The 23188-nt window shown below is 35.7% G+C and overlaps 1 protein-coding gene across 1 annotated transcript; it reads right to left on the bottom strand.

Moving 5' to 3' along the window:
* Window positions 1–626: 626 nt before the first annotated feature.
* LOC131659438 (uncharacterized) lies at window positions 627–1370 on the bottom strand. The gene is made up of 2 exons (XM_058928628.1): window positions 1310–1370; window positions 627–1201 (listed from the first exon to the last, which is right to left on the bottom strand). Exons 1-2 carry the CDS (start codon window positions 1368–1370, stop codon window positions 627–629), a joined length of 636 nt encoding a protein of 211 aa, XP_058784611.1.
* Window positions 1371–23188: the final 21818 nt, after the last annotated feature.

Here is a 23188-nt window from a genome sequence, read left to right on the forward strand (position 1 = left end):
GCTTCGACAAATCGATGTCTGTGCGGTGTCAACCACGTGTCATTCACATAATCAATAAAACCTTTGGAGTCAACACATGCATCCTCAAGTTGTTTCAACCGTTGATGGTACTCCATCTCATCACTAGCCTTTATCAGTTCAAACCACATTTTCTCCACTGTTTCTCGCATATCATCCACAACATGTTCCTTACACCTTGATTTCACGTTTTTGTTGATGTGAAATCGGCAAAGCAAATTAGCTGTCTTTGGGAATATTGTTTCAATGGCTTTCATTAAAGCAAGATCTCTATCAGTCAAGATTACTTGAGGACAATTATCCTGCTTGATAAACAACTGTTTCAACTTATCCAATACCCAACAAAAAGTCTCTGTCTGCTCAGATTCCATATAGGCAAATGCAACAGCAAATGTTAATTTAGTTGATGTCATACCAACTATTTCAAACAACGGTTGCATGTACTTGTTTGTCTTGTATGTGCAGTCCATAATCAATACAATAGGAAACATATTCAACAACTTCACTGATTCTGGATGTGCCCAAAAAATATCTCTCACAACTTTTGACTAATCCTTTTTCCTACTCCAGTAAACATAACCTGATTCTTCAACCAACTTGAGCAATTGTTACATTTCTGTTCTAGGACCCCTTATGTCTTTTTGTATCTTACTCTTATGTTTGTATATTTGCGTGATCCGAGTGACATTCTCCGGGTCACGCTCTTGCAATGACAATAATATGTGTCTTGGTGGAACATGGCGTTTTGTCAAATCAACAATATGTTGCTTATCATTTGTATTTAGTCGACTTACGAAAGCATGACCTTCAAATCTATCATGTAAGCCGTGGTTGTGTACTCCGCATTTTACATCCATCTTCCATCCAGAACCATCTTTCGACGGTGTTGACCTAATTTTGAAAGGACAACCACATCTCTTACTAGCACTTTGGGTTTCGCTATCTGTTTTTTTGTATTTTCCACCTCTATCACAACCAAATATTAATTTATCACTTCTTCCTCGCTTGCCTGTTTTGATATCTGAACGAGCTATTATAACTGTAACTTTATTCCTGATTCCAACGTCCTTAATCCAACTTATCGCCTCTTCTCTTGTAGCAAATTTTTGACCAGTTACAAAAACATCAGTTGTATCCACACATGTTTGAGTTACATCGCATTTCTTCAAAGGAGGATCCACACCTAAATATATATAATTAATTTAGTTTAATATATAATTAAAAAAATTAAAATTAAAGTAATTTTTAAAAAAAAAGGGAAAAAATTAAAAAAAAACAAGAACCGGAATACCCACAAAGGGGATATCCGGTTGGGAAAACTTGAAATATAACAAACCAGAATACCCATCCATGGGATATCCGGTTGGGAAAATTTGAAATAAAACCAACCGGAATACCCATCCCTGGGATATCCGGTTGATGAAAGTTTTAAAAAAACAAACCGGAAAACTGCATGTTTGGTTATCCGGTTCAGACGACGTAACAATCTCCACTTCTCTCCGTACAAACAGTAACAATGAAAAAATAAAAAATAAAAATAAAAAATTAAAAGTAAAAAAGGATAAAATTGGAATTTTTAAAAAATTGTCGGGGTATTGGGATAAACGTAGGGGTACGGGGTATAATTTTCCAAAATAGATTGGAAAGAGATGGAGGCAATATAGGTCCAAAAATAGAAAGAAGTTACATAATTTCCAATCAAAATTTTCTCTCAAAATACAAGAGTCCAAGCCCAATATTTCAACCCTAAATCCATCCCTATAAGTACCTAAAGGTAATCTGAAATAAGGAGAACAAAAAATTGGACGTGCTGCAGCCTCTAAGACATACATTCAAGGTTCCAAAAATCTCCAAATAACTTGAATTTTCATCCTACCTCTTGCAGCCATTATAAAACCCTACAAATTGCCTTAATGCATTCAAACGAGGCCAAAGGGTAAGGAAGAATCCAAGAACAGGTTCCATGCTACATAAATATGCATCTCCCGTGTTCATACTTTCCATACATTTGTGAGTTTTTTGTTTATTATGCTTCAGCGAGTTTTAACCAAATCTAACATTTTGTATGAGTTTTTTTATGAAGATTAGAACAGCATGGAACCATTAAATCAAAGCATTCACGCACGAGTCAAAATCCACCATTGCTAGGGCACCATGAATGGAAGCTCTCGTTCTCACACTTCAGGGACGTTTTAGGCCAAAACGACGGCACAATTGAGTTCGTAACATTCAATTTAGTGGATCTGGGCGTTCTTGGTTTTCATCTAACGTGTCTTTTTGAGTTTTCTTGTTTCCAGAATTTTCGTTGAAAAAATCGCAAATAAAACCGCAGGAAACGCCATGGTAAAATTCGCAGGTAATCGTATTGAAGATGATGAATAGTGTTGGAGACTAATTGACTATGTGTGCAGAGATTCCATTGGCCAGTCAAAGATCTCAGTTTCTCTCTCTCGTCCTCATTGGTTAGCGCCAGTCTCGTGGGTCCAGACTTTGACTCGATTTGAATTTTCATTCATTATTGTTTTCTCATATTTATTGATTGTCGTTGATTATGGTGATGAATTAACACGCGCAGCTAGAATGGCCAAGAGAACAGGTCGTTCACCATACAGACAGGGGTTCGATCCCCATGTCTCCCACTTTATTTTTATCACCTATTTTTGGATTTACTTGTTGACAGATTCAACGTGATGAAGCTACGCGCGCGCACCACCACTCTCAGATCTCTGCCACTGGATCTTCTCAAGCCCAGATCTAAAGGCTCCAGAGAGTGACGACTATGGTGCTCCTTCCAAGGCCTATCGCACCTGATTTAACGCCCTGCTATGTTTTTTTTTTCTCTCTTCCCTTTTCTCTTTTTCCAGCCTTTTTTATTCAATTGTATTTTTTTTACTTTTATTTGTTTTTTTTTAAAATAAATTAACCATTCAATAAATGGAGTTAGGTTTAGTTTAGCATAGTTTCTTATTATTAATTAGGTTAATAATTAGTTTAAATTTTTAGTTATAATAATTAGATTAGTAATTTTAGTTAGTTGATTTAATTAGTTAATAATTATGTAAACAATTTAATAATTAATTTTAATTAGTTAATTTAATTAGGATAAATATTTAGTTTTAACTTTTGTAAAATAATTTTAATTAATCAGTTTAAGTTAAATTAGTAAGGTAATTAGAATTTAAGTGAATTTTTATTAATAATCATTAGAATTAGGTTTTTTTTATTAATTGCAAATTTAAAATTTCTTCTTTAATTTCAAATTCCTCCCGATTCTCTTCTCCCCTCCAAACTCCGTGCTTGTCTATTTATCGTTTTTATTTTGTTTATTTAAATTTTAGAAATGATGTATAGGTCGCTTATTCATTTTTTGATGTAATAGTAATTAGGCCCTTTTTAACTTCTCGCATTTTACTTTCGCATCCCCCAATTTCTGGTTATGTACCCCCTTAACCCCGAAGCCTTGTAATAGTTGTAGGTTTATTTTCTGTCTTTTAATTTCTGCACAATATAATTGTTATTTAATTGCGTGGTTAGTAAAGTAGGGAGTGACAAGATAATCAATCAATCGATAGCTCACTTAACTCAAGATAAATAATCAAACTGAACCACGTGATTGCTGCACACACTCACCTTTGAGGTAACCCTTCTTATGCTGCCTGTTGCCTTTCAATTTAAACAGAATAGTCAAGTCCCTTTGAGCGTAGGGATACCTTAGCACGTGCTGCCTACAAATTCAAATCATCATAATCCCTCGGAATAAAAGATCATAGTCCCTTCGAGTTGCCTACGGTAGAATGATCTCGTCCCTCGATGTTGCCTCGATAAATGATGATAGTCCCTTCGATTGCTAAGGTATCCTTACTGTTGCCTAAATGACTATTATATCCTTCCCTTAGACTACCTGCCCTCTTTATGGCAAGGGACAGTCTTATGGCGAATAATTATTCTCGATGACCCTTCGATGACCCGCACATCCAATTGAAAGACTTCCTGCCCTCACATTGTATGGATAGATCCTTTCGCCTGAAAGACTTAAGAATAAGAAAGACCATAATCTTAGGGTAGGTAGCTCTTAACTGCTTGCTCACAACAAACTTTCAAATTACTTTTCACACCTCTTTTCCAAATCAATTCAAAACAAGGCTACGCTTATTTACCAGCTAAAGTCCTTAACGAAATCTTTTACTATTCACACACGACACTTTTCAAACAAATTCAAACAAATAAGTGAGCTAAGTAATTAAGAGCCCATGGATAACCATGGATGCAAAGGGTGCCTTACACCTTCCCTTTGTATAACCTACCCCCCGAACTCAAAATCTTTCAAAGGTCTTTCCTGTTCTTTTTGCCTTTCCTAATTGGATAAAATAAAAGTCGGTGGCGACTCTTGCTTACCGCGACATTTCGATAAAAAAGTCAGTTCACCGTATTACAGAATGTAAGAGGCATTGTTTGTTTGGATCAAGGTTTGATGAGTTGATTGATCACAAGAGTTTAATAAGAGGTAAACAAGACGGGTAGAATTTCGAAGGATTTTAATCTTTGATTTAAATTACCATCCTGGAAAAGCGAAGGTTATGACCGATGCATTGAGTAGGAAATAATTTTATGAGTTATGTTGAGGATTCAAGAATTGGAAATCGTTGGAACGATTTAGGGAGTTGAGTTTGGTTGCGAAGCGACATCTTCGGGTGTTAAGTTGGTATGTTGAAGCCTACTTGTGATGTTTTGACAAGATTAGAGAAGGCTAGAAATCGGATTTGCAATTGGTTGACAAGATGATATTGATTAATCAAGGAAAAAGTGATAACTTTTGGATTGTCGAGAATGGTGTCATGAGATGTTGTGATCGAGTTTGTGTTCCTGATGGTTCGAATTCGGACACAGAGAATTTTGGATGAGGGATATTGTAAGGATTTGATTATTAATCATGGTGTTAATGATGTATCAAAATTGAGGAATGTGTAGTGGTAAAGTATGAAGGGGGATATACCGGAATTGTGTATTTGAGTTGGATTTGTCAGGAACCGTTTCGTTTGGTGCAATAGTCATCTATTTTCCGAGTGGAAGTGAGATAGTATCTCTGTGGATTTTGTTTCGAGATTGACGAGGCATCGAGTAATTGTGAAGTGAGTTCGGTCGGTGCGAATAGTTGACGAAATGTGCTCGTTTATTCCGATGAAGATGGGTTATTCGATGAAGAGATTTACTAAGTTGCGCATCGAAGGATTGTGTGTTTGCATGGTGTTTTCTTCGAATATTGGAATGACGTATTTTGAAGCTTTGTGTGGTCGTAAGTGTAGAATGTTTTGTATCGGTATGAATCGAGAGAGAGAGAGAGAGAGAGAGAGAGAGAGAGAGAGAGAGTGGACATGGTTTTGGTGTTGAGATGGTTGTGTCGACTGAATTTTCGAGGACAAAAATATTTTAAGTGGGGGAGAGTTGTAACAGCCCGAATTTAATTAACTGACTAATTAAATTAAATAAGGATTTATTTACTTACTTTGGACGAAGTTTGATAATTAATTGGATCGTCGGTGTTATTGAGAAACGTGTTCGGATTATTAAGTGAAGTTGGAATTTATTCGGTTAATCGAAGAATTAATAAAGTGGAATATGTAGAGAAATAATATTAGAAATAATATTATTATTAGATTTTTATTTAATTGAGATAAAATCGGATTTAATTAGATTAATCAGAAAATAATATTAAGGGTAATAATATTATTTGTTGGAGCATAATTATTTATTTGACTACTCTATTTTATCAATTGGGCCTAATTAGTTAGGAAGTGGAATTATATGGGGTAGGCCCAATAGGAATAATATAGTAAAGGGTAGAATGAGAGAGAGGAGTATCATTTTCATTTTGCTGAGTTTTTTCAAAAGAAGGAAAAGAGGAGAAGAGGAGCAAAAAGGGGAAGAACAACAAGGGGCAAAAGCTAGGGTTTGAAGCACATTGAAGAGGTAAGGGGGAGAATCCTTATTATTATGGGTTAGTATGATTGGGTCAATGGGTAGATTAACATGATTAGGTTGTTGTTGGTTGAAATCTATAAAAAAAATTGATGTTAGAATAGTATTTGGATATTAGAAATTGATACATTGTTGAAATTAGGGGTTGTTTGAGAATCACTAATTGACATATAAATATAATGATACAAAAACAATATAGTTTCTGTAGCTGTAGCGAAGATAGAATCAGGGTAGCACTTACTGTAGCGATATGGCATATGAATACTTGTTATATTCAACACACTAACTTATTTCTTTCTATGCTGTAACATGTAAAGTAGTGTTTTTTTTTAAATGGAAACAGCTAGCACCTTATGACTCTATGCCCTGTTTTGTTTTGATTCAAGGAGTATAAATATGAATTCCATATTATAATGGAAATAAACATTATAAGATGAAATAATAGAGAAAGCAGTAGGATAGTGGCTCTTATCAAATAAAATGAAATATAAAACAGTCCCGTTTGATCAAATAGCCGAATTATGCGGTATAATTAGTTATCCGGAATTTAATGAAAATTTACGTGGTAGCTAATTTTAATTAGTAGATTAACATGGTGATGTTATTTTGTTGAAATGTGATATTTACGAACCGACCAAAATAGTGTGGATTTAGATATCGTTTATATTAAATATTAGTTTTAGGAATAGAAAATGAATTAGTAACTTAGAATAAATGAAGTGTAATTATTAATTAGTTGATTTTATTAATAGTTAAATTAATTGCAATGAGTTTAATTGATTGGAATATACTTGAAGTTGGATCAATTATTCGGTTTGTCGGTAAATTATGGTACTTTGAAGATTCGTCCGTAATTGTGTTTTGGTTTGAATATGTATGTTAAGAATAATATATGTATATGCCATGATGTTGTGCTAATATTGATTCTCTGTGAGTAGTTGGTTAATATTAACTCTAAAGATTAATTGCTTGATGTTGAAAGTGTGTGTTCATGTATAATTGGCAAAAATGAGAATTAACATGAGATAGTATGGTTACTAGTGTTAATTGGATTATGTGAATCGTAATTGATTAATTGGCCTCTTATATGTTAATGATGTGTGTGTGTTGCGAATGTTGTGTACAATTGGTGGATAATTCATAGAGTTGAATCATTGTGATATGCGGAAAGTTAAGATGGTAGAGATGATCTTAATTGCATATATTTGTGATATTGTACATACATTCATATCATTGTGTGCCTTGAAACATAGGTGGATTTGCTTTGAAACACAAGTGGGCTTGGATTCTATAGTGAATCGGAAGTCGTAAACTATATGTTTACAATTGGTGGACTTTGATCTTGTCCGGATCGGAAGTGTGGCTTAGATTCTAGAGATATGAATCGGAGGCCGGTGAAACTTAGAATTTCACATTGGTACCACATGCATAGTGTCACATGTTTCATTGAGTCACATTAGAGTTATGTGATAGTTGACTATGTGCATTATGTTGTCATGATATGTGCATGATTGTGATAATTGATTACGTGCATTATGTTATTGTAATAAGTGTACGAGTGAACAATTGATTATGTGCATTGATGTCGTAATTCTATGTGTATGAGTTTGGTAATTGATTATGTACACTTGGTGTTGTAGTGATATTTCTATTAGTTGATAATTGAGAATGGGTGATGTTTGAATACGTAATTGGTTAAATGCGGGAATTTGTGATAATTATGGCTATGTGTATAATTGAGAAAAATAGTATTGAGATATTATACTCTTATACTTGGTGTATGCTTAATATATGTGAATTATGATTAGCATTAGTTTTATGATTAGGAAAGTGTAATGCATTCCTATAATTGTTGACTTAACCATTGTATCTCATTATACTTTCTTCATAATTGTTCGTATTCTCACCCTTCTGTTTTAATGTTGCCCTTGTTTGGCGACATGCAGGTTTGACGATTAGTAGCTGGCGCGTGATATAGTCGGAGTTTCGTTCGAGTTGCTTGATAAATAAGTAGCGAGTCAATGCTCTGGTCATGTAACACTGGGTAGCTTAGATGTTGAACTCATGTTCTATTTGTTTATGTATTTTGTTATGACTTGTGAACCTGTTTAATTGGTTACTTGTTGTTGAGAGGCTTTAGGCCAAATATTATGATCATGGTATGGGACATGTATCATTTATATGAAACACATGAGTATTACTTTCCGCTGTTAATGCATCTTCTGGATGAATTATGATTATTTGTCGGGTGTTATTTGAAATGACCAGGTGTATTGTATTTTATGGATAAATGCTGTCGGTTTTAAAAGCTTTTTTAGTTTTTGAAAACGTCGATGTGACGCCCTTTTTAGTTATATGCATGCTTATTCTCTGATTATATGCTTATTATTTATGGGGTAAAAAGGGGTGTTACAATGGTTCCAGCACCGAAAGTTTATTTGGACAGACAGTCGTCCCTTTTTGTAATATTTTCTTTTATCGAGGATTCGTAGTGACCTCTTTTTTGACTTTGTTGTCCCTAACTTTTGCCTGAACTGTTTATTTTGAGATTACAGTCAGCGGGATGTCTCACTTTTCGGTAAGTCTCTTTCATAGGTTTTGACTTGATAGTTTTTTTCTTGGTGGATATCGACTGCCTGACTTAATGGTTGCAGGAACCCATCATTATTTGTGTAGAAGCGTAGTGGCATGACTGAGTTAACTGAGCAACTACCCTGCCCCAGGTTATAATCAAGGTTTTAATCTGTACGAGAAAGAAAACTTCCACTTCTAAGGCTCAAAGGGGTTGACGAGGGATTATCATCCTTATATCTCCACTGTTTAGGAATTGAAACAATGCTTGTACATCGTCAGCATAGTCTGTTCAAAAGCATCACTGTATGAGGTTGCGGTATCGTTTTCGTCATCCTTCCTCAAAAGGCTTACAGCTTAGCAGGAGTTGAATATCACAAAACATATGCAAATTAAAGACACGATTTAAGATGAGTGATAGCGAAATAATTTATTCAAGACAAACATATGAAATGCACTAATGATGATTATTAAAACGGATAATGTCTCTCATAAGTCGAATGTTTAAACAAACAAAATAGAAATTTGCAAATGAAAGTAAAACTAATGATCTGAAAGTCCCTCCTTCTAGCTGTCCACAGCGTTAGCAATTACATTAGGAGCCTCAGGAGGATCAAATTCAATTTCCCCAGCATCGATCATATCTTGGATCTTGTTCCTCAATGTCCAGCAGCTAGTCGTATCGTGACCAGGACTATCGAAGTGATAGGCACATCTCACATTGGGATTATAGCCACGAGCAGAAGTACTAGGATTCTTAGAGGGATCCTTTATAGTGACCAACTCTGACTTCAACAGGTGCTGTAATGCTTGAGCCAGTGACATATTGATCTTTGTGAACTAACGTCTAGGCGTGTCTTGCTTGTTTTGATGACCTTTTTGAGGCGTCGGTGTGGAGATCAGAACTGCCCCAACAGATTGGTCATGGTTACTCCTTTTCTGACCATACACATCATTTGACTCTGACTTCCCATTGAAATGCTTCTTTGTAACACCCGAGGATGTAGCAGCTTGAATCTTACCACTTCGGATTCCATTCTCGACACGTTCCCCAGTCAGTATTAACTCAGTGAACCCAAACGATGAACTTCCCCGCAAATGACTATAGAAAGGACCAGTCAGCGTGCTCATAAACATATCAACCAACTCTCTATTAGCCAACGGAGGTTGAACTCTGCCATCCAAGTCTCTCCATTTTTTAGCATACTCTTTGAAGGTTTCATTAGAGCCCATAGACATGCTTTGTAGTTGTATGCGGGTTAGCGCGAGATCAGCATTGTATTGGTATTGCTTATAGAAAGCAGTCGCCAAGTCTTCCCAAGTACGGATATAGGTACCCTCCAATTGATAGTACCATTCGAGTTAGGTTCCAGATAAGCTCTCTTGGAAAAAATGGATCCACAGCTTCTTACCAGCAGTATGAGGTTGGATCTTCCTCACATATGATTTCAAATGTAGTTTAGGAAAAGAGACTTAGTCATATTTAGCAAAGGTGGGAGTCTTGAACTTCGGAGGGATAACAACTCCAGAGGTGAGTCCTAGTTCCTCAAAATCCAGCCCAGGTACCTTTTGGATCTCCATGGCTTTCATGCGTTCTTCAAGCAATTTGTATTTGTTATCTTCAGGGTGTTCCTCCTCAAAGTAGTAGTCTCCTTCTTCTTCATAGGGATTGTCAGAATCATGGTTGCTTTTTGCATCAGTTTTGACACTAGCATCGTCCTTTTGTTCATCGTCATCCTCTTCGGAAACCTTGACTTCTTAAGGTTTCTTGAGCGGTCCTCGGAATCTTCTACCCATATTAAGGACACCCACAGATCTTCTAGGCTTTTTCTCCTTCTTAGTCAAGAGGGTTTTCAGCTCGACTTGCCCCTTGGCCAAATTCAGAATCAGGGCTTGGAACTCAACATTCTGGGTTTGAAGGTCTTTGACTGATTGCTCGAGATTCATGATGCTGAAATAAACAGCGAGAGAGGATGAGAGGCCTGTTATAGAAACCTATGATGCAATGTTATGAATTCATATGCAATGTTTTCAAGGATCTTTGGGAATTTAGTTAGCAACGTTAGATTGTAGCTTTGTTGAAGAAATTTCATTTTTGGTCTTTGAACGCCCTTCTTCGAGAATCAAGCTCACCATATCCAGTGGATCATAGCCTATGATTTTGGATACTTCTGAATTTGAAGATACATGGCTAGAGGAAAATAAATTCTCTTGCCCCTTGATAGGTACCGAGTCTCTGAATTTGAAGGTATGTGGCTAAAGGAAAATAAATCCTCTTGCCCCTTGATAGGAATTCAGTCCTTGATAAGAGCACTTGAAACTGTGCGCCCTAAATTCCTAAGATCCTTGAAAGGGTTGGTTAACATGTTATGTTATGATGTCATGATATCATGCGAATGAAAATGCATTTAGGCAAAGCACAAGGTGATAAGGACAAGTATGTCTGTCATACCCCAAAATTTTCCCATACCATTCCTCTTATTCAAACTCATACCAAGGCACAATGCTCAAAGACATCTCCTCCTAAGCAAAGGCACAAAGAATTAGGGTTTATGGTCTCCTGAAGAAAATTAATGAACCTAAGGCTCCAAGGAATCCCATATGGTCTATGATACCCCACACTACCTCCATGACAAGTTTCAGGTCTCAACTCAAAAGATTGATCACTCAATTGTTCAGAAAGTCAACAGTCGACTAGGATGACCTAAAAGTCAACTGTGGTCAACGCATAGTCAAAACTCCTGATTTTTTATCAAGATCCTCATATTGAAGTGTCATTCACCATTTGATCAAGAATTTATCATGGTTCATCAAGGAAAGATCAGAAATCAACAATTCCAAAAATTTCTAAATTAGGGTTTTCATGGGAGAAGGTCAACTAAACTTTGACCAGCCATAACTCCTACATGGAACATCATAAATTTTCCATCTAAAGCTCATTTTGAAGGAAATTGGATTCTCTACAATTTTTCCTCTCACATGCCAAGTCTAAAAATACTTCATTTGAGAGATATGGATCAAAACATTATGGGTCCTTTTCAAAAGTCAACCAAAAGTCATTTTTTTAAAAGAGCACACAAGGAGCATGGAAAATTATTTTGACATGAGACCAAAAACATTGTTTAGAGGACTCTTCAAGGTTTCTAAAAAGTCCTATAACTCCTCCATACCTCAAAAATTGAGAGAGATAGGCTTTGTCAAAGTTGGACCATTTTGAGAAGAGAAACGTGAAGAAAAAGGCTCCAAAATGGATTTCTTTGCAAATAGGCCCAGGTTTTTTTGATCCAATATTGCTACACAAGTCATCTAGAAGCTTCAATCTCAAGGCCACGAAAATATTATGAATATTTGATTTTAGTTGAATTTTTTATTCATTTAAATCATATATTTAATCAATATTTGAAGAAAATTGAAAAGATTGGATTTCTTTTTATTTTCAATCATAATCAATCATCAATAATATCATGTAATCCATAAAATTTCGTGCAAAGCAAGACTTGGAGAAAAAAGATTGGAATTGGCTAGTTTTAGAAAGATTTAAGAATCAAATTTTTTCAAATTGTCAATCAATGATTCAAGAAGATTTCTTCCAATTTTATTACCCTAAATTGATCCATTATATAAACACAACAAGGCCAGACCATTAGGGGACAAAAAATTCTGGTGCAAGAACCCTAATTCGCATGCAAAAAATCTCAAGAAAAGTGAGATTCGGTTTGGACGTTTGGGACAAATTCAATCCAATCCAAGGCCTCTAAGACGTTCCCTGAACATCACTGAATCGATTCCAATCGGCACACTCGATCTACAAGCCAAGAACGAAGCTCTATTGCTCATGGTTTTTCTAAACCTAAATTGATTCAATTGCATTTGTTTAAGCATCCATATCATGATCTAATTGCATATTCGTGTTTAGAAAGTTGTGTTTATTGTTTCTGGAAAGTTTGGTGCGTTATGATGCTATTATGAACCTATTTCCATGTTAGGGCTCAAGCCTTCAAATTAGGGCTTTTTGATTCAGGTAAAATTATGCCACGAGACAAACACCATTGGATTCGCACGAACAAGACGAATCCATCCATGGTATCGCGCCATATTTCTGAGCCGTTTTGCCCCTATTCGCTATTTTGCAGGTACGGAATGTTCACATTTTATAGCGCTTTTGAGAAAAAGCGCTGTTAAAGATAGTGGCTGAAGGTGGAAGACGAAGACGTGACGTCCTCTCATTGGTCTCTGTGCGCGCGCGTTTTTGTTTTTAAACAGACAGATAATGTGCTTCGTGGCCCACGTGCGTGTGATGCACCTTGCCATCACAGCCATTAGATCCTTGGATCTGCCAATCCAACACATGCAGCCTGCAGGTGCACCATGGTCATTCATAAACCAACCGCACTGGATAATTACGCTAAGTTTTCTATTTTTTTTACTTTTAATTACACAAATTCAATATTTATTTTATTTATATATTTATATATATTATTTTTCTTTTATATAATTTTTTTAACAAAACCTTTTCTTTTACATAATAATAATTATATTATTTATAATACTTATTTATTTTATTTATATTATTTATATTAATTATATTTTATTATATTATTTATTCTACTATTTATTTCTTATACTATTTATTTTATTTATAATAATTATGATATTTGTTTTATTTATTTATTTAAATTCATAAAAATTAGAAAAATGCTTTTGTCCGATTAATTTATTTTCTTTTCCTTGATTTAATTAATTAGGTTGCGAAACCAATAATTAATTAAATCGAGTTGTTATTCAATTTACACCCGAATTAGGGTTTACGAGAATTTTTCCTACACTAAAAATATTTTTGTGTGTCCTTTTCAGGGTTATTTTCAGATGCTTTCCGATTACGCGCCATGCCTTTCACAAAGCTATGTCCCGATTCAACTATCTTTATTATTTATTTTTCCTTTTCTTTTTTTTAATACAATATTATTTCTGCCTTTTAATTTTTTTGCCCTGCTAATTTAAAAGAACTGTCCATACACTCACTTCCGATTATTTTCCTGTTAATTCTCAGATGTTCAGAGTCAATGCTCGAGGCAACCTCCGACTATCAACCTTATCAATCAAAGCTAAGTTTCTATATTTATTTTCTTTCTTTTTTCTTTTTTTATTTTGATTAGGGTTAGCCTACCTGCCATTGAATTGATAATGCACTCACCCCTTTTTGGTTTCTATTTTTCCCACCTTTTCAGGGTTTGCCAACCGCCAAAGCTCAAATAGTCGGTGACCCTAAAACTCTAATCTCTTTTATTTTTCTGCTTAATTATTACTTATGTCAAACCGCTGGTTTCTTTTTCCCTTCCCCATATTCTTATATATCTGTTCCTGGTTTGTATTGTTTGGCCTTAAAGGCACATAAGACTGTTTTATATTTTCTGCCATGGTTAGTAATTTAGGGGGTGCAACCTTGAACTAAATTAGAGCCATTTAATTACAAGATAATATATTTCGAATTGAATCACATGATTGTTGCACCCACGCACACTTTTTGGTAACCCCTCTTGTTGCCTGTTGCCTGTTGCCTTGTTGCCTTGTGTTTTTGTAGAATAGCCATGTCCCTCGAATACGAGGATACCTCAGCCATGTTGCCTCGAATAATGCAAAGATCATAAGTCCCTAATGATGTTGCCTTCGATACACTAAACATGATCTCGTCCCTCGGAAGTTGCCTACGAAAGGCTGAGGTATCCTCTGGCTGCCTAAACGAAAGGCTATTCTGATCCTTCGCTTAGACTACCTGCCTCCTCTATGGCAAGGGACAGTCTTATGGCGAACGAACTCTCGATGACCCTTCAACCTCCAAATCAAAGGACTTCCTTGCCCTCATATGGCAGGGATAGCCCTGAAAGGCTAAAAGAACTCTTCTACAAAAACATTAAGGTAATTGCCCCTAATTGCCTTGCTCTGGCTAAAAACCTTTTTCTACCCTTTTCTCAAATACTTTCAAAAAGCTACGTTTATTTACAAGCCAAAGTCTTATTTCATTTCTAAACTATTTCTTCAAAAGAGCAAAGCAATTAAGAGCCCATGGAAAACCATGGATGCAAAGGGTGCCTTACACCTTCCCTTTGCATAATTACCCCCCGAACTCAGTTTTTATTTAAAAGGTTTTTCCTGTTCTTTTAGCCTTTTTGATTAATTTGGATAAAATAAAAGTCGGTGGCGACTCATGCTTTACCGTGACATTTCGATAAAAAGTCAGTTCACCGTATTACAAAGTCCTACCAGAAAACTTGCAAGGAAATCAAAGTGTTAGATAACAAACAAGTCACACAAGAGTCCTTAAGTTTAAAGGCTTGCATGAAGTATAACCAGGTGACTACCCTTCCCCAATAGGTACTTCTAAGGATAAGGATGAAATCAACAACAGGTTCTACAAAGTTACCCAGAATTGTCAGTCCTTCTAAAGCACCCTCGAACATGATACATGCATACCATGCAATGATACTTTGAGAAAGAACCTATCTGAGCTATAGTATCGGGTAGCAAATATGCCCTCAACATACATCAAGAGTAGTCCCCCCACTATGTTCCTAAAGGCCAAGATGGGTTAAAGGTAACTAAAGGTCCTTAAGCTCCGACTCACCCACAGATATCCACACGAACCTCCCTCATACAAGAGAAGCATGTAAACACCCATAGAGGCCTAACTTAAGCGTGAACTCTCATATTGACCAATCCTGCACATACATGAAGGAGGTCGCCATGAATGTGCCACTTCCTATCTCAAGGTGCACTCGATTTCAGGTATAGGATTCATCTTCCATTCAATTCCCAAAACAACCCTGAAAAATAAAGCAAGCAAAACAAACATTAAGTGATCCTAAACTTTAAGGTAACCCCTTTTTTTATTCGAAAGTTTCCCAAGCAGAGTTGCCAGTTCTGTAATACGGTGGGAAAACTGACTTTATTAAAATGTTGCGGTTAAGCAAGAGTCGCCACCGACTTTTATTTTATCCAATTTATAGAAAGGCTAAAAGAACAGAAAAAACCTTTTTGAAAGAGATTGAGTTCGGGGGGTAAATTATACAAAGGGAAGGTTTAAAGCACCCTTTGTATCCATGGTTATCCATGGGCTCTTAATCGCTTAGCTCACTTTGAAATGTTTGAAAGTGTTAAGGACTTTAGCTTGTAAAATAAGCGTAGCCTTTTTGAAGGTTTTTGAAAAAGGAAAGTTTGAATTTAAACCAGAGCAAGAAATTAGAAACAATTACCATAAAATTAAAAGTTTCTGTTCTTTTAGCTTTTCAGGGCTATCCATACCATAGGAGGGTAGGAAATCCTTTTATTGGATGTAAAGGGTCATCGAGGTTATCGTTCTCCATAAGACTGAACCTGCCATAAAGAGGGCAGGTAGTCTAAGGGAAGGATAAAATAGTCATTTTAGGCAACCAATGAGGATACCTCAGCAATCGAAAGGGACTATTATCATTAATCGTAGGCAACCTCGAGGGACAAGATCATATAACCGAAGGCATCATCGAAGGGACTTATGATCTTTAGTGACAATAATGAAATGAGGGAAACATTTGCTAAGGTATCCTCGTATCCGAGGGACTTGACTATTTTTAAATCGAAAGGCAACAGGCAATAGGCAGCAAAGAAGGGTTACCATTAAAGGTGTGTGTGTGCCACAATCAGGTGATTAAATTCAGATATATTATCTTGTAATTAGTGACTCTAAGTTCAATTCAAGGTTTTCACTCCCTAAATTACTAACCGTGCAATTAATCATACAGAAAATAAAACAGAAAAATAAAACCCTAATTAACTATTACATCCTATGAGCAGTTACATAATAAGGCAAGACTTTGTGGGAAAACCACAAGAAATAATAAAGTAGATGATAAACCTTTAAAAAATCAAGTGATAGTGATAGAAAGCATTTTATAATAGGAAAGATAAAATCAGGGTTAGAAGGCAAAAGATTAACACCAAGAAAATAATGTTAATAATAGAAACCTAACCCTATAGTTAATTGGCAACACCTACCTAAGACCCCTATGGCTGCTAGGGTTTCTAAATTAACCTAGGCTAACAAACCTAAAAATTAATTATTGGTTTTCAACCTTATTAATTTTAAAAATTGACTAATCCTGATTAAACTATTTTATGAACCCTAATTTATTTAAATCACCCTAAATTAATTAATCCTAATTTTACTAAATTAACTTAATTTTTTAATCAATTAAAATCTAAGCCTAATTAATTAAACACTAATTAAATTAATTATTGAATTTAAAATAAAATTATTTGAATAAGAATAAAATAAAATAAAATAAAACTTTTAATTTTTTATGAAGAAGGTTTTTTAGTTTTATAAAAAAAGATTTTAAAATGTTTTGTAAAAAGAAAATAGAAAAAGAAAAGCAAATAGAAAAATTATATAATAATAAAAAAGAATTGCAAGCCTGGCGTCCGGATCATGTATGGTGAGTCTGGTAGTCCATGTGATGGTCTTTCAATATTGGGTCATTGGATCCAGAGTGCTGGTGATCAGATGGTTGGGATTGGACAGTGCACCATACGCGTGTGTGGACTGCATATACCGAACTTGCATTCAAAGGAACTCAAAGAAAAAATTAACAAAAATATATGCAGGAGGTAGGGATAGATCCAATGCTCCTACGCATCATGACTTCAAGACACATCCCTTTGCCACTACACCGTTTTTGACTTCGCTGCTAACAAATGAACATCATATAATATATAAAAATACGTCCATTTGAAATTTTGAAACAAAACCTGTGCGCCCAGGCTTCGTCATCTTCCTCATGAGGACTGAATCTTTTGCCACGATATCGCTGCCATTTAGCTACGGATTCCTCCATAGCTAATCCCTGCAAGTTCCCATCTCATACAATACGATATATAAACATCAAAGAAACCAACGGTTCAATTATAAATTACGCTATGAACACGATAATATCCTTAATCCGGCCCAATTTTGCCTATTTCGAGAAGCCCTAAATCAAGACCTTCAAACCCTATCCATGGCGTAATAGAATCCATGCACTTAAACGCAAATTAAATTATATAGAAAGATTGCAAATGTAATTATAAACACAACCACGAATTCAAATATGATTTATGATGCGTATATGGATGACTTGGGATTCAAAATAACTGGACCAAACCATGAATGGAAGGGCCGAGTTTCTGGGTGTGTGAGCGCCTTGTGACGACCTGGAATTCTTCAGGGAACAACGAGGAATCGACTGACACCCTTGGAATGGCTTGAATTGATCAAATTCTCGGTCTCTCACTTGCTTGAATGTTACGAGTTTCTTGAGCTCTCTCTAGGGTCCTTTCACCAATATTTTTCGCCCTTTGCATCTGGAATCCTTATGTACTTATAGGAGACCAATTTAGGGTAATAATTTTAGACAAAATCTTCTTCAATCTTTGATTGCAAATTGGAAGGAGTTTGATTTATAAATATTTCCAAATTTGGCCAATTTCGCTTCAATCTCGTATCAATCTTATATTCCACGAAATTGACTCTAATATGTGGTGTTTTGATGATTGAGATTGATTAGATACTACACCCAAATCAAATCTTACATATTTTCTTCAATTTACTTGATTTAAATTATATTTTTAATGAATAAAACTCAATAAAAATCCAATATTAATCAATAAATAATGGCAATTGAATTTGGGGCCTTGGATATCATAAGGATGAAGATTGGCCAAGAAAGATTGGGTTCCTTTGCAAAACAATTCATTTTGGAGCTTTTTATTTCACATTTTTCCTCTTAAAACTATCCAACTTTGACAAGGCATATCTCCCTCAATTTTTAAGATATGGAGGAGTTCTAGAACTTTTTGGAAAGCTCAAGATGTCCTCTACAAGCCACTTTGGAACATTTTTTCCATTTTAGGATATTATCTTGATGATATGGGCTTTGACAAAAAACTGCTTTTGGTTGACTTTCAAAAAGGACCTGTAATGTTTTGATCTGTACCTCTCAAATGAAGCATTTTTAGACTTGGCATCTGAGATACAAATTTGTAGATAATTCAATTTCCTTCAAATTAAGCTTTGGATGGAAAATTTCTGACATTCCATGTGAAAGTTATGGCTGGTCAAAGTTCAGTTGACTTTAGGTCAAAAAACCCTAATTTAGAAACTTTAAATTTTGTTGATTTCTGAACTTTCCTTGATGAATCATGATCAATCCTTGATAAAATGATGAATGTGACTTCAAAATATTGATGTTGACCAAAAATCAGGAGTTTTGACTGTGATTTGACCATAGTTTACTTTTAGGTCAAATTGGTCGACCGTTGTCCATTTGAGCAATTGACTGATCAAACTTGTGAGTCAGAGCTTGAAACTTCGCATGAGGATCCTTTGAGGCATGTGAGAGGCCATGAGGTCCACTTGAGGTGTCAGAACCTGATTTTACCTTAAGAGAAACAAAACCCTAGTTGTGGGTTGATTGCTTAGAAGAGAAGTAAGTATGCCTAACTCTTGCATGGTCTTGAGCAGTTAAAAATCATGTGAGGCAAAATATGATGGGAAAATTTTAGGGTATGACAATTAGGGCTAGGTTAAAATCAACTTTAATGATACCATGTTCCCTTAGACCAATCCCCCTTTAGGATTTGGCTTTTAATCAAACTCAAAATCTATTAGGTTTAGGAGTTTAAAAAACCTAATTTCAAAACCCTAAATTGAAACATCTTTGATCATTAGCTTCAACAATTTCAATATAACTTGTAGCTTTGATCTCATCCTACTTGTATATTTATGTCTTGTTTTTAGTATTATCATTGTATATATACTTTGTTTACTAACCACGTGCATGAGATATCCATCCAGCATCCATCATATTCATTCATACATGAATTGATTCAAAGGTATAAACTTTCTCTTGTCCTTAAACCATTTACATTTGAGTCTTATACATTGATCTCTTTGTTATACTCACTTGTTTACCTTTATGATGCACATGTTATCACACACATCACTTGAGGTATTCATGACTTGATTTCTTAAGTTGTTGAAATATACAAAGGAATGGGAATGGTATTGATTAAAATTGTCAGGGTACTAAATCTCTCTTCCAACTCTTTTATCTTTGTGCTTAATATTGTTAAAGATTTGCACCCCACTTGTTTTGAAAATGGTTTTGTATTGCTAAAGCTCAACCCTTTTAATTCAACCCTTGATTTTGTATTGTAAAAGCTTAACCAACTTCTCTTATTGAACCCTAGCCTTGTATTGTTAAAGCTTGACTCCTTTTAAAACTTGTTAAGTATTGTTAAAGCTTACCATTTTAAAAACCCGTTGAGTATTGTTAAAGCTCAACACCCAAAAATATTTTAGCTATTTGGATCTTTTGTTTTTCTTTTAAGAGATATTACAAAAGCTCTGACTTCCCTACTGTCATACCCCAAATTTGTCCTACCACTTTAACTTCTAACTGGCTTAAGTTTCATACTCATGTGCATCTCTCCATTAGGTCATCTAACACATTGCATTCATTCATCAAATAGACATATAAAGCATGGGATCTAAGGTTTCACAACATCCAGGGTCTCTACACTATGCAAACTTATTCACCAGAGGTGTTCATTGTTCATGGATTAAAGTACTCTCTGTATGCTTGGGATTATCAGATAAGTCCTAAGGTTTGGGCCTTATGATCATCTGAGGTTTTTGCTAAGCACTTCGGCTATTCATCATTTGCGGAGTGGCTTCATTATTATTTGTAATACAATTCCTTCTATTGGGCTTCACTCGGATTCTTTGAACTTGGACACTCCTTGTTGATTGGGGATTGATGTTCACATCCTTGTGTTCAATTCTAGAATTCACTTTGATTATTTATGTTACAAGACATTCGCTTTGGATTTTGTGCAAGATTCTAGTAAAACATGGTGGACTTTGTACATCTTTATAAGTTTGAAAAGCATAGGGTGAAACTTGGATTTTTGGCTAACATGGAAGGTTGACTCTTTGGCCAAGTTCTTTCTTAAATCTTCTTGGGCTTCCATCCCATGAATCATTCAAAAGCACATATCAGAGAAAGTTTAGAAAACCAAAACAAGTGAGAGAAAGTGCGACATTCAAATTACTTGAAGAAATCTACACATGTTCAAAAGAGTTCATTACAATACTACTTCGTTACATAGCATTACACGCTAATGGACACATAACACATAAGTCTTTGGTCATACAAGTTGCTTATAAATTACAAAATTGAATCTACAAAAAGGGTACAAAACAGTGAAATGTTGTCTTTCAGTCAACGAGTCAACCATGGGAGGTTGACTCTGTTGACCAGTTTGTTGACTACTCCCAAGTTTATTCTTCACATTTTCCTGGACTGCTCCAAAAGAAATCACCACTTCCACTTCAAGCTTCTTCATGATATTTCCAAGCTATTCTAAACATCCAAATACCAGACCTGTCCAAAGCACTGTATACGCCTGCCACATTCAAGTTCAACATCAGCACTGTATACCTCTGCCACAAATATTTCAACAGCTTCCACTTGTTGCACAAAGAAAAAACCAACACAGGTCAGTTCACAAGACCATACTTCATAAGTCTAATCAAACCATAACCATATAAACTCATACCTAAATTCATATATCCAAAACATGACTCACATACTCAAAATCTAGAACCAAACACTAATCACAAGATATCCAAGCCATGTTCCACACACTTTCATACATGCATTTCATGACAGTTCAGCTCTAACTTCCTAATCATCACTAGATAAATTTTAATCAATTTAACAACTTTAGAAAAGCAATCCTGCCATCAAATTCTCACTTACCATAGCCCTGCATAAACAAGAAAAGACCTGCAGCCATAAATTTATTAAAATCTACATTCAAATTTCAGTCCTAACCTAAACCTAACCAACAAAATTAACTCCTAACAGTTACTAACTCCTCACCATCACAGTATCAACAAAAGAGTTCATTACCTGCTCAAAATAACTCAAATGTATAGGCTGAAGTAAGTTCTGGTCAAGTGTCTAATGCAAGTGTTAATTCTGGTCATACCACATATGTCGATTCAGTCAATAAGAATTCAGACCTACAATATCAGAATGCGTCAGTTCAGTGTCTATTAGATATGGAAAGGTTTACAAGAGAAAACGTGGACACCTGGCTAAAAGGACTGCAGGAGATAATTCCATGGGACACCTGGCTATGGGGAATAATTCCCTTGTAACTAATTTGGTGGTCAGCACATGATATGTGACAGGTGGCAGAGAGAGAAAGTGGATTTGATTATTAAATAGAGAAAAAATATTTAGTGGAGGCAAGCATGAATTAAGTGGTCACCAACCCTAGGAAAGATTAAGCCTCTCGAAGAGCTTAGCTACCATTTTACTGTTTTCGTTTTCACTATTTTCATCGTATTTCATCCTTGTATTCTTCAGCTAGATCCCATTTGAACTCTAGCTTCTATTACAGTTATAATATGATTCTCGATTTCTTAAATTCTTCCCTATTTCATTCTGTTTATCACTTTACTTACCATTTTGATCCTATCAATTTGGTATCTAGAGCCTTGGTTTCGTGTTTCTGTGGATGGTCGTTACGAGAAGCATCATGGAAAATCGTGTGGAACAGATAGAACAATGGATGGGTAACATGGAAGCATCCATGGAACAGATTCGACAACTCTTTTTAGAGCAACAATCACGACCTCAGGTCACCATTGATCAGATACCTCAACTCATTCAAGAACAACCGCGACGTCACCGGCGTCAAGCGCGTGAGGACCGGCGAGACGATGAAGATGGAAGTGATATCAGTACGGAATCAGGGGAATCTCTAACGTTTGGAGGAAGGAGACAGTTAGAGATTACGGTATTCAAGGGAGAAGATGCGTATGGGTGGTTGGTGCGGGTGGAACGTTATTTCCGACTCCACGAAATTCGTATGCATAATAAGGTGGATGCGGTGGTTTTGGCTATGGAGGACAGGGCATTGAACTGGTTTCAATGGTGGGAAAAACAAGCACCTTTGAGGAACTGGGAAGAGTTTAAAATTGCTGTGATTAGAAGATTTCAACCTGGGCTGCTACATAACCCACTAGGACCATTGTTGAGCTTGAAGCATAGGACAACAGTCATGGAATATAGAGATAAGTTTGAATTATTGGTAGCTCCGTTACGAAGAGAAGAGAGAGGTATGCTGAGGTCTATTTTCCTGAATGGGTTAAAGGAAGAAATTCAAGCTAAGTTGAAGCTCTGTGACAGTCAGGATCTGGAGGATGTGATGGATCGGGCATTGCTAATTGAAGAAAAAAATGAAGTAATGGGGAGAAGGAGTACTGGGTGGAAGGATAGAGGAGGGTGTCATACCCTAATTTTTGACCCCCCTGAGATGACATATCTTCAGGATTTTCATCAGGTCAAAGCAAGTACCCAGAGCAGTCACTTCTTCATTTGGCATTTAATCAAGGATGTTCAAAGACAAGAAAACTCAGGCAAAGGATCAATCAGTAGAAGGATTAGTCTCTAACATAATCATAGGACTCAAGAGCTTCATTTTCTCACCTATGATTGATTAGACACCCAGTCCTCTGAATACAGATTTACTCAGGTCA

The sequence above is a fragment of the Vicia villosa genome, linkage group LG3, assembly GCF_029867415.1.
Source record: "Vicia villosa cultivar HV-30 ecotype Madison, WI linkage group LG3, Vvil1.0, whole genome shotgun sequence".
Lineage (NCBI taxonomy): Eukaryota > Viridiplantae > Streptophyta > Magnoliopsida > Fabales > Fabaceae > Vicia > Vicia villosa.

Bases quoted from the DNA above. Each gene is read 5' to 3' on its own strand.
- LOC131659438 (XM_058928628.1), bottom strand. From the start codon at position 1,370: ATGGATGGGTATTCTGGTTTGTTATATTTCAAGTTTTCCCAACCGGAT. The intron at 1,202-1,309 runs GTATTCCGGTTC...ATATATATTTAG, and splicing joins ACCGGATATCCCCTTTGTGG to GTGTGGATCCTCCTTTGAAG.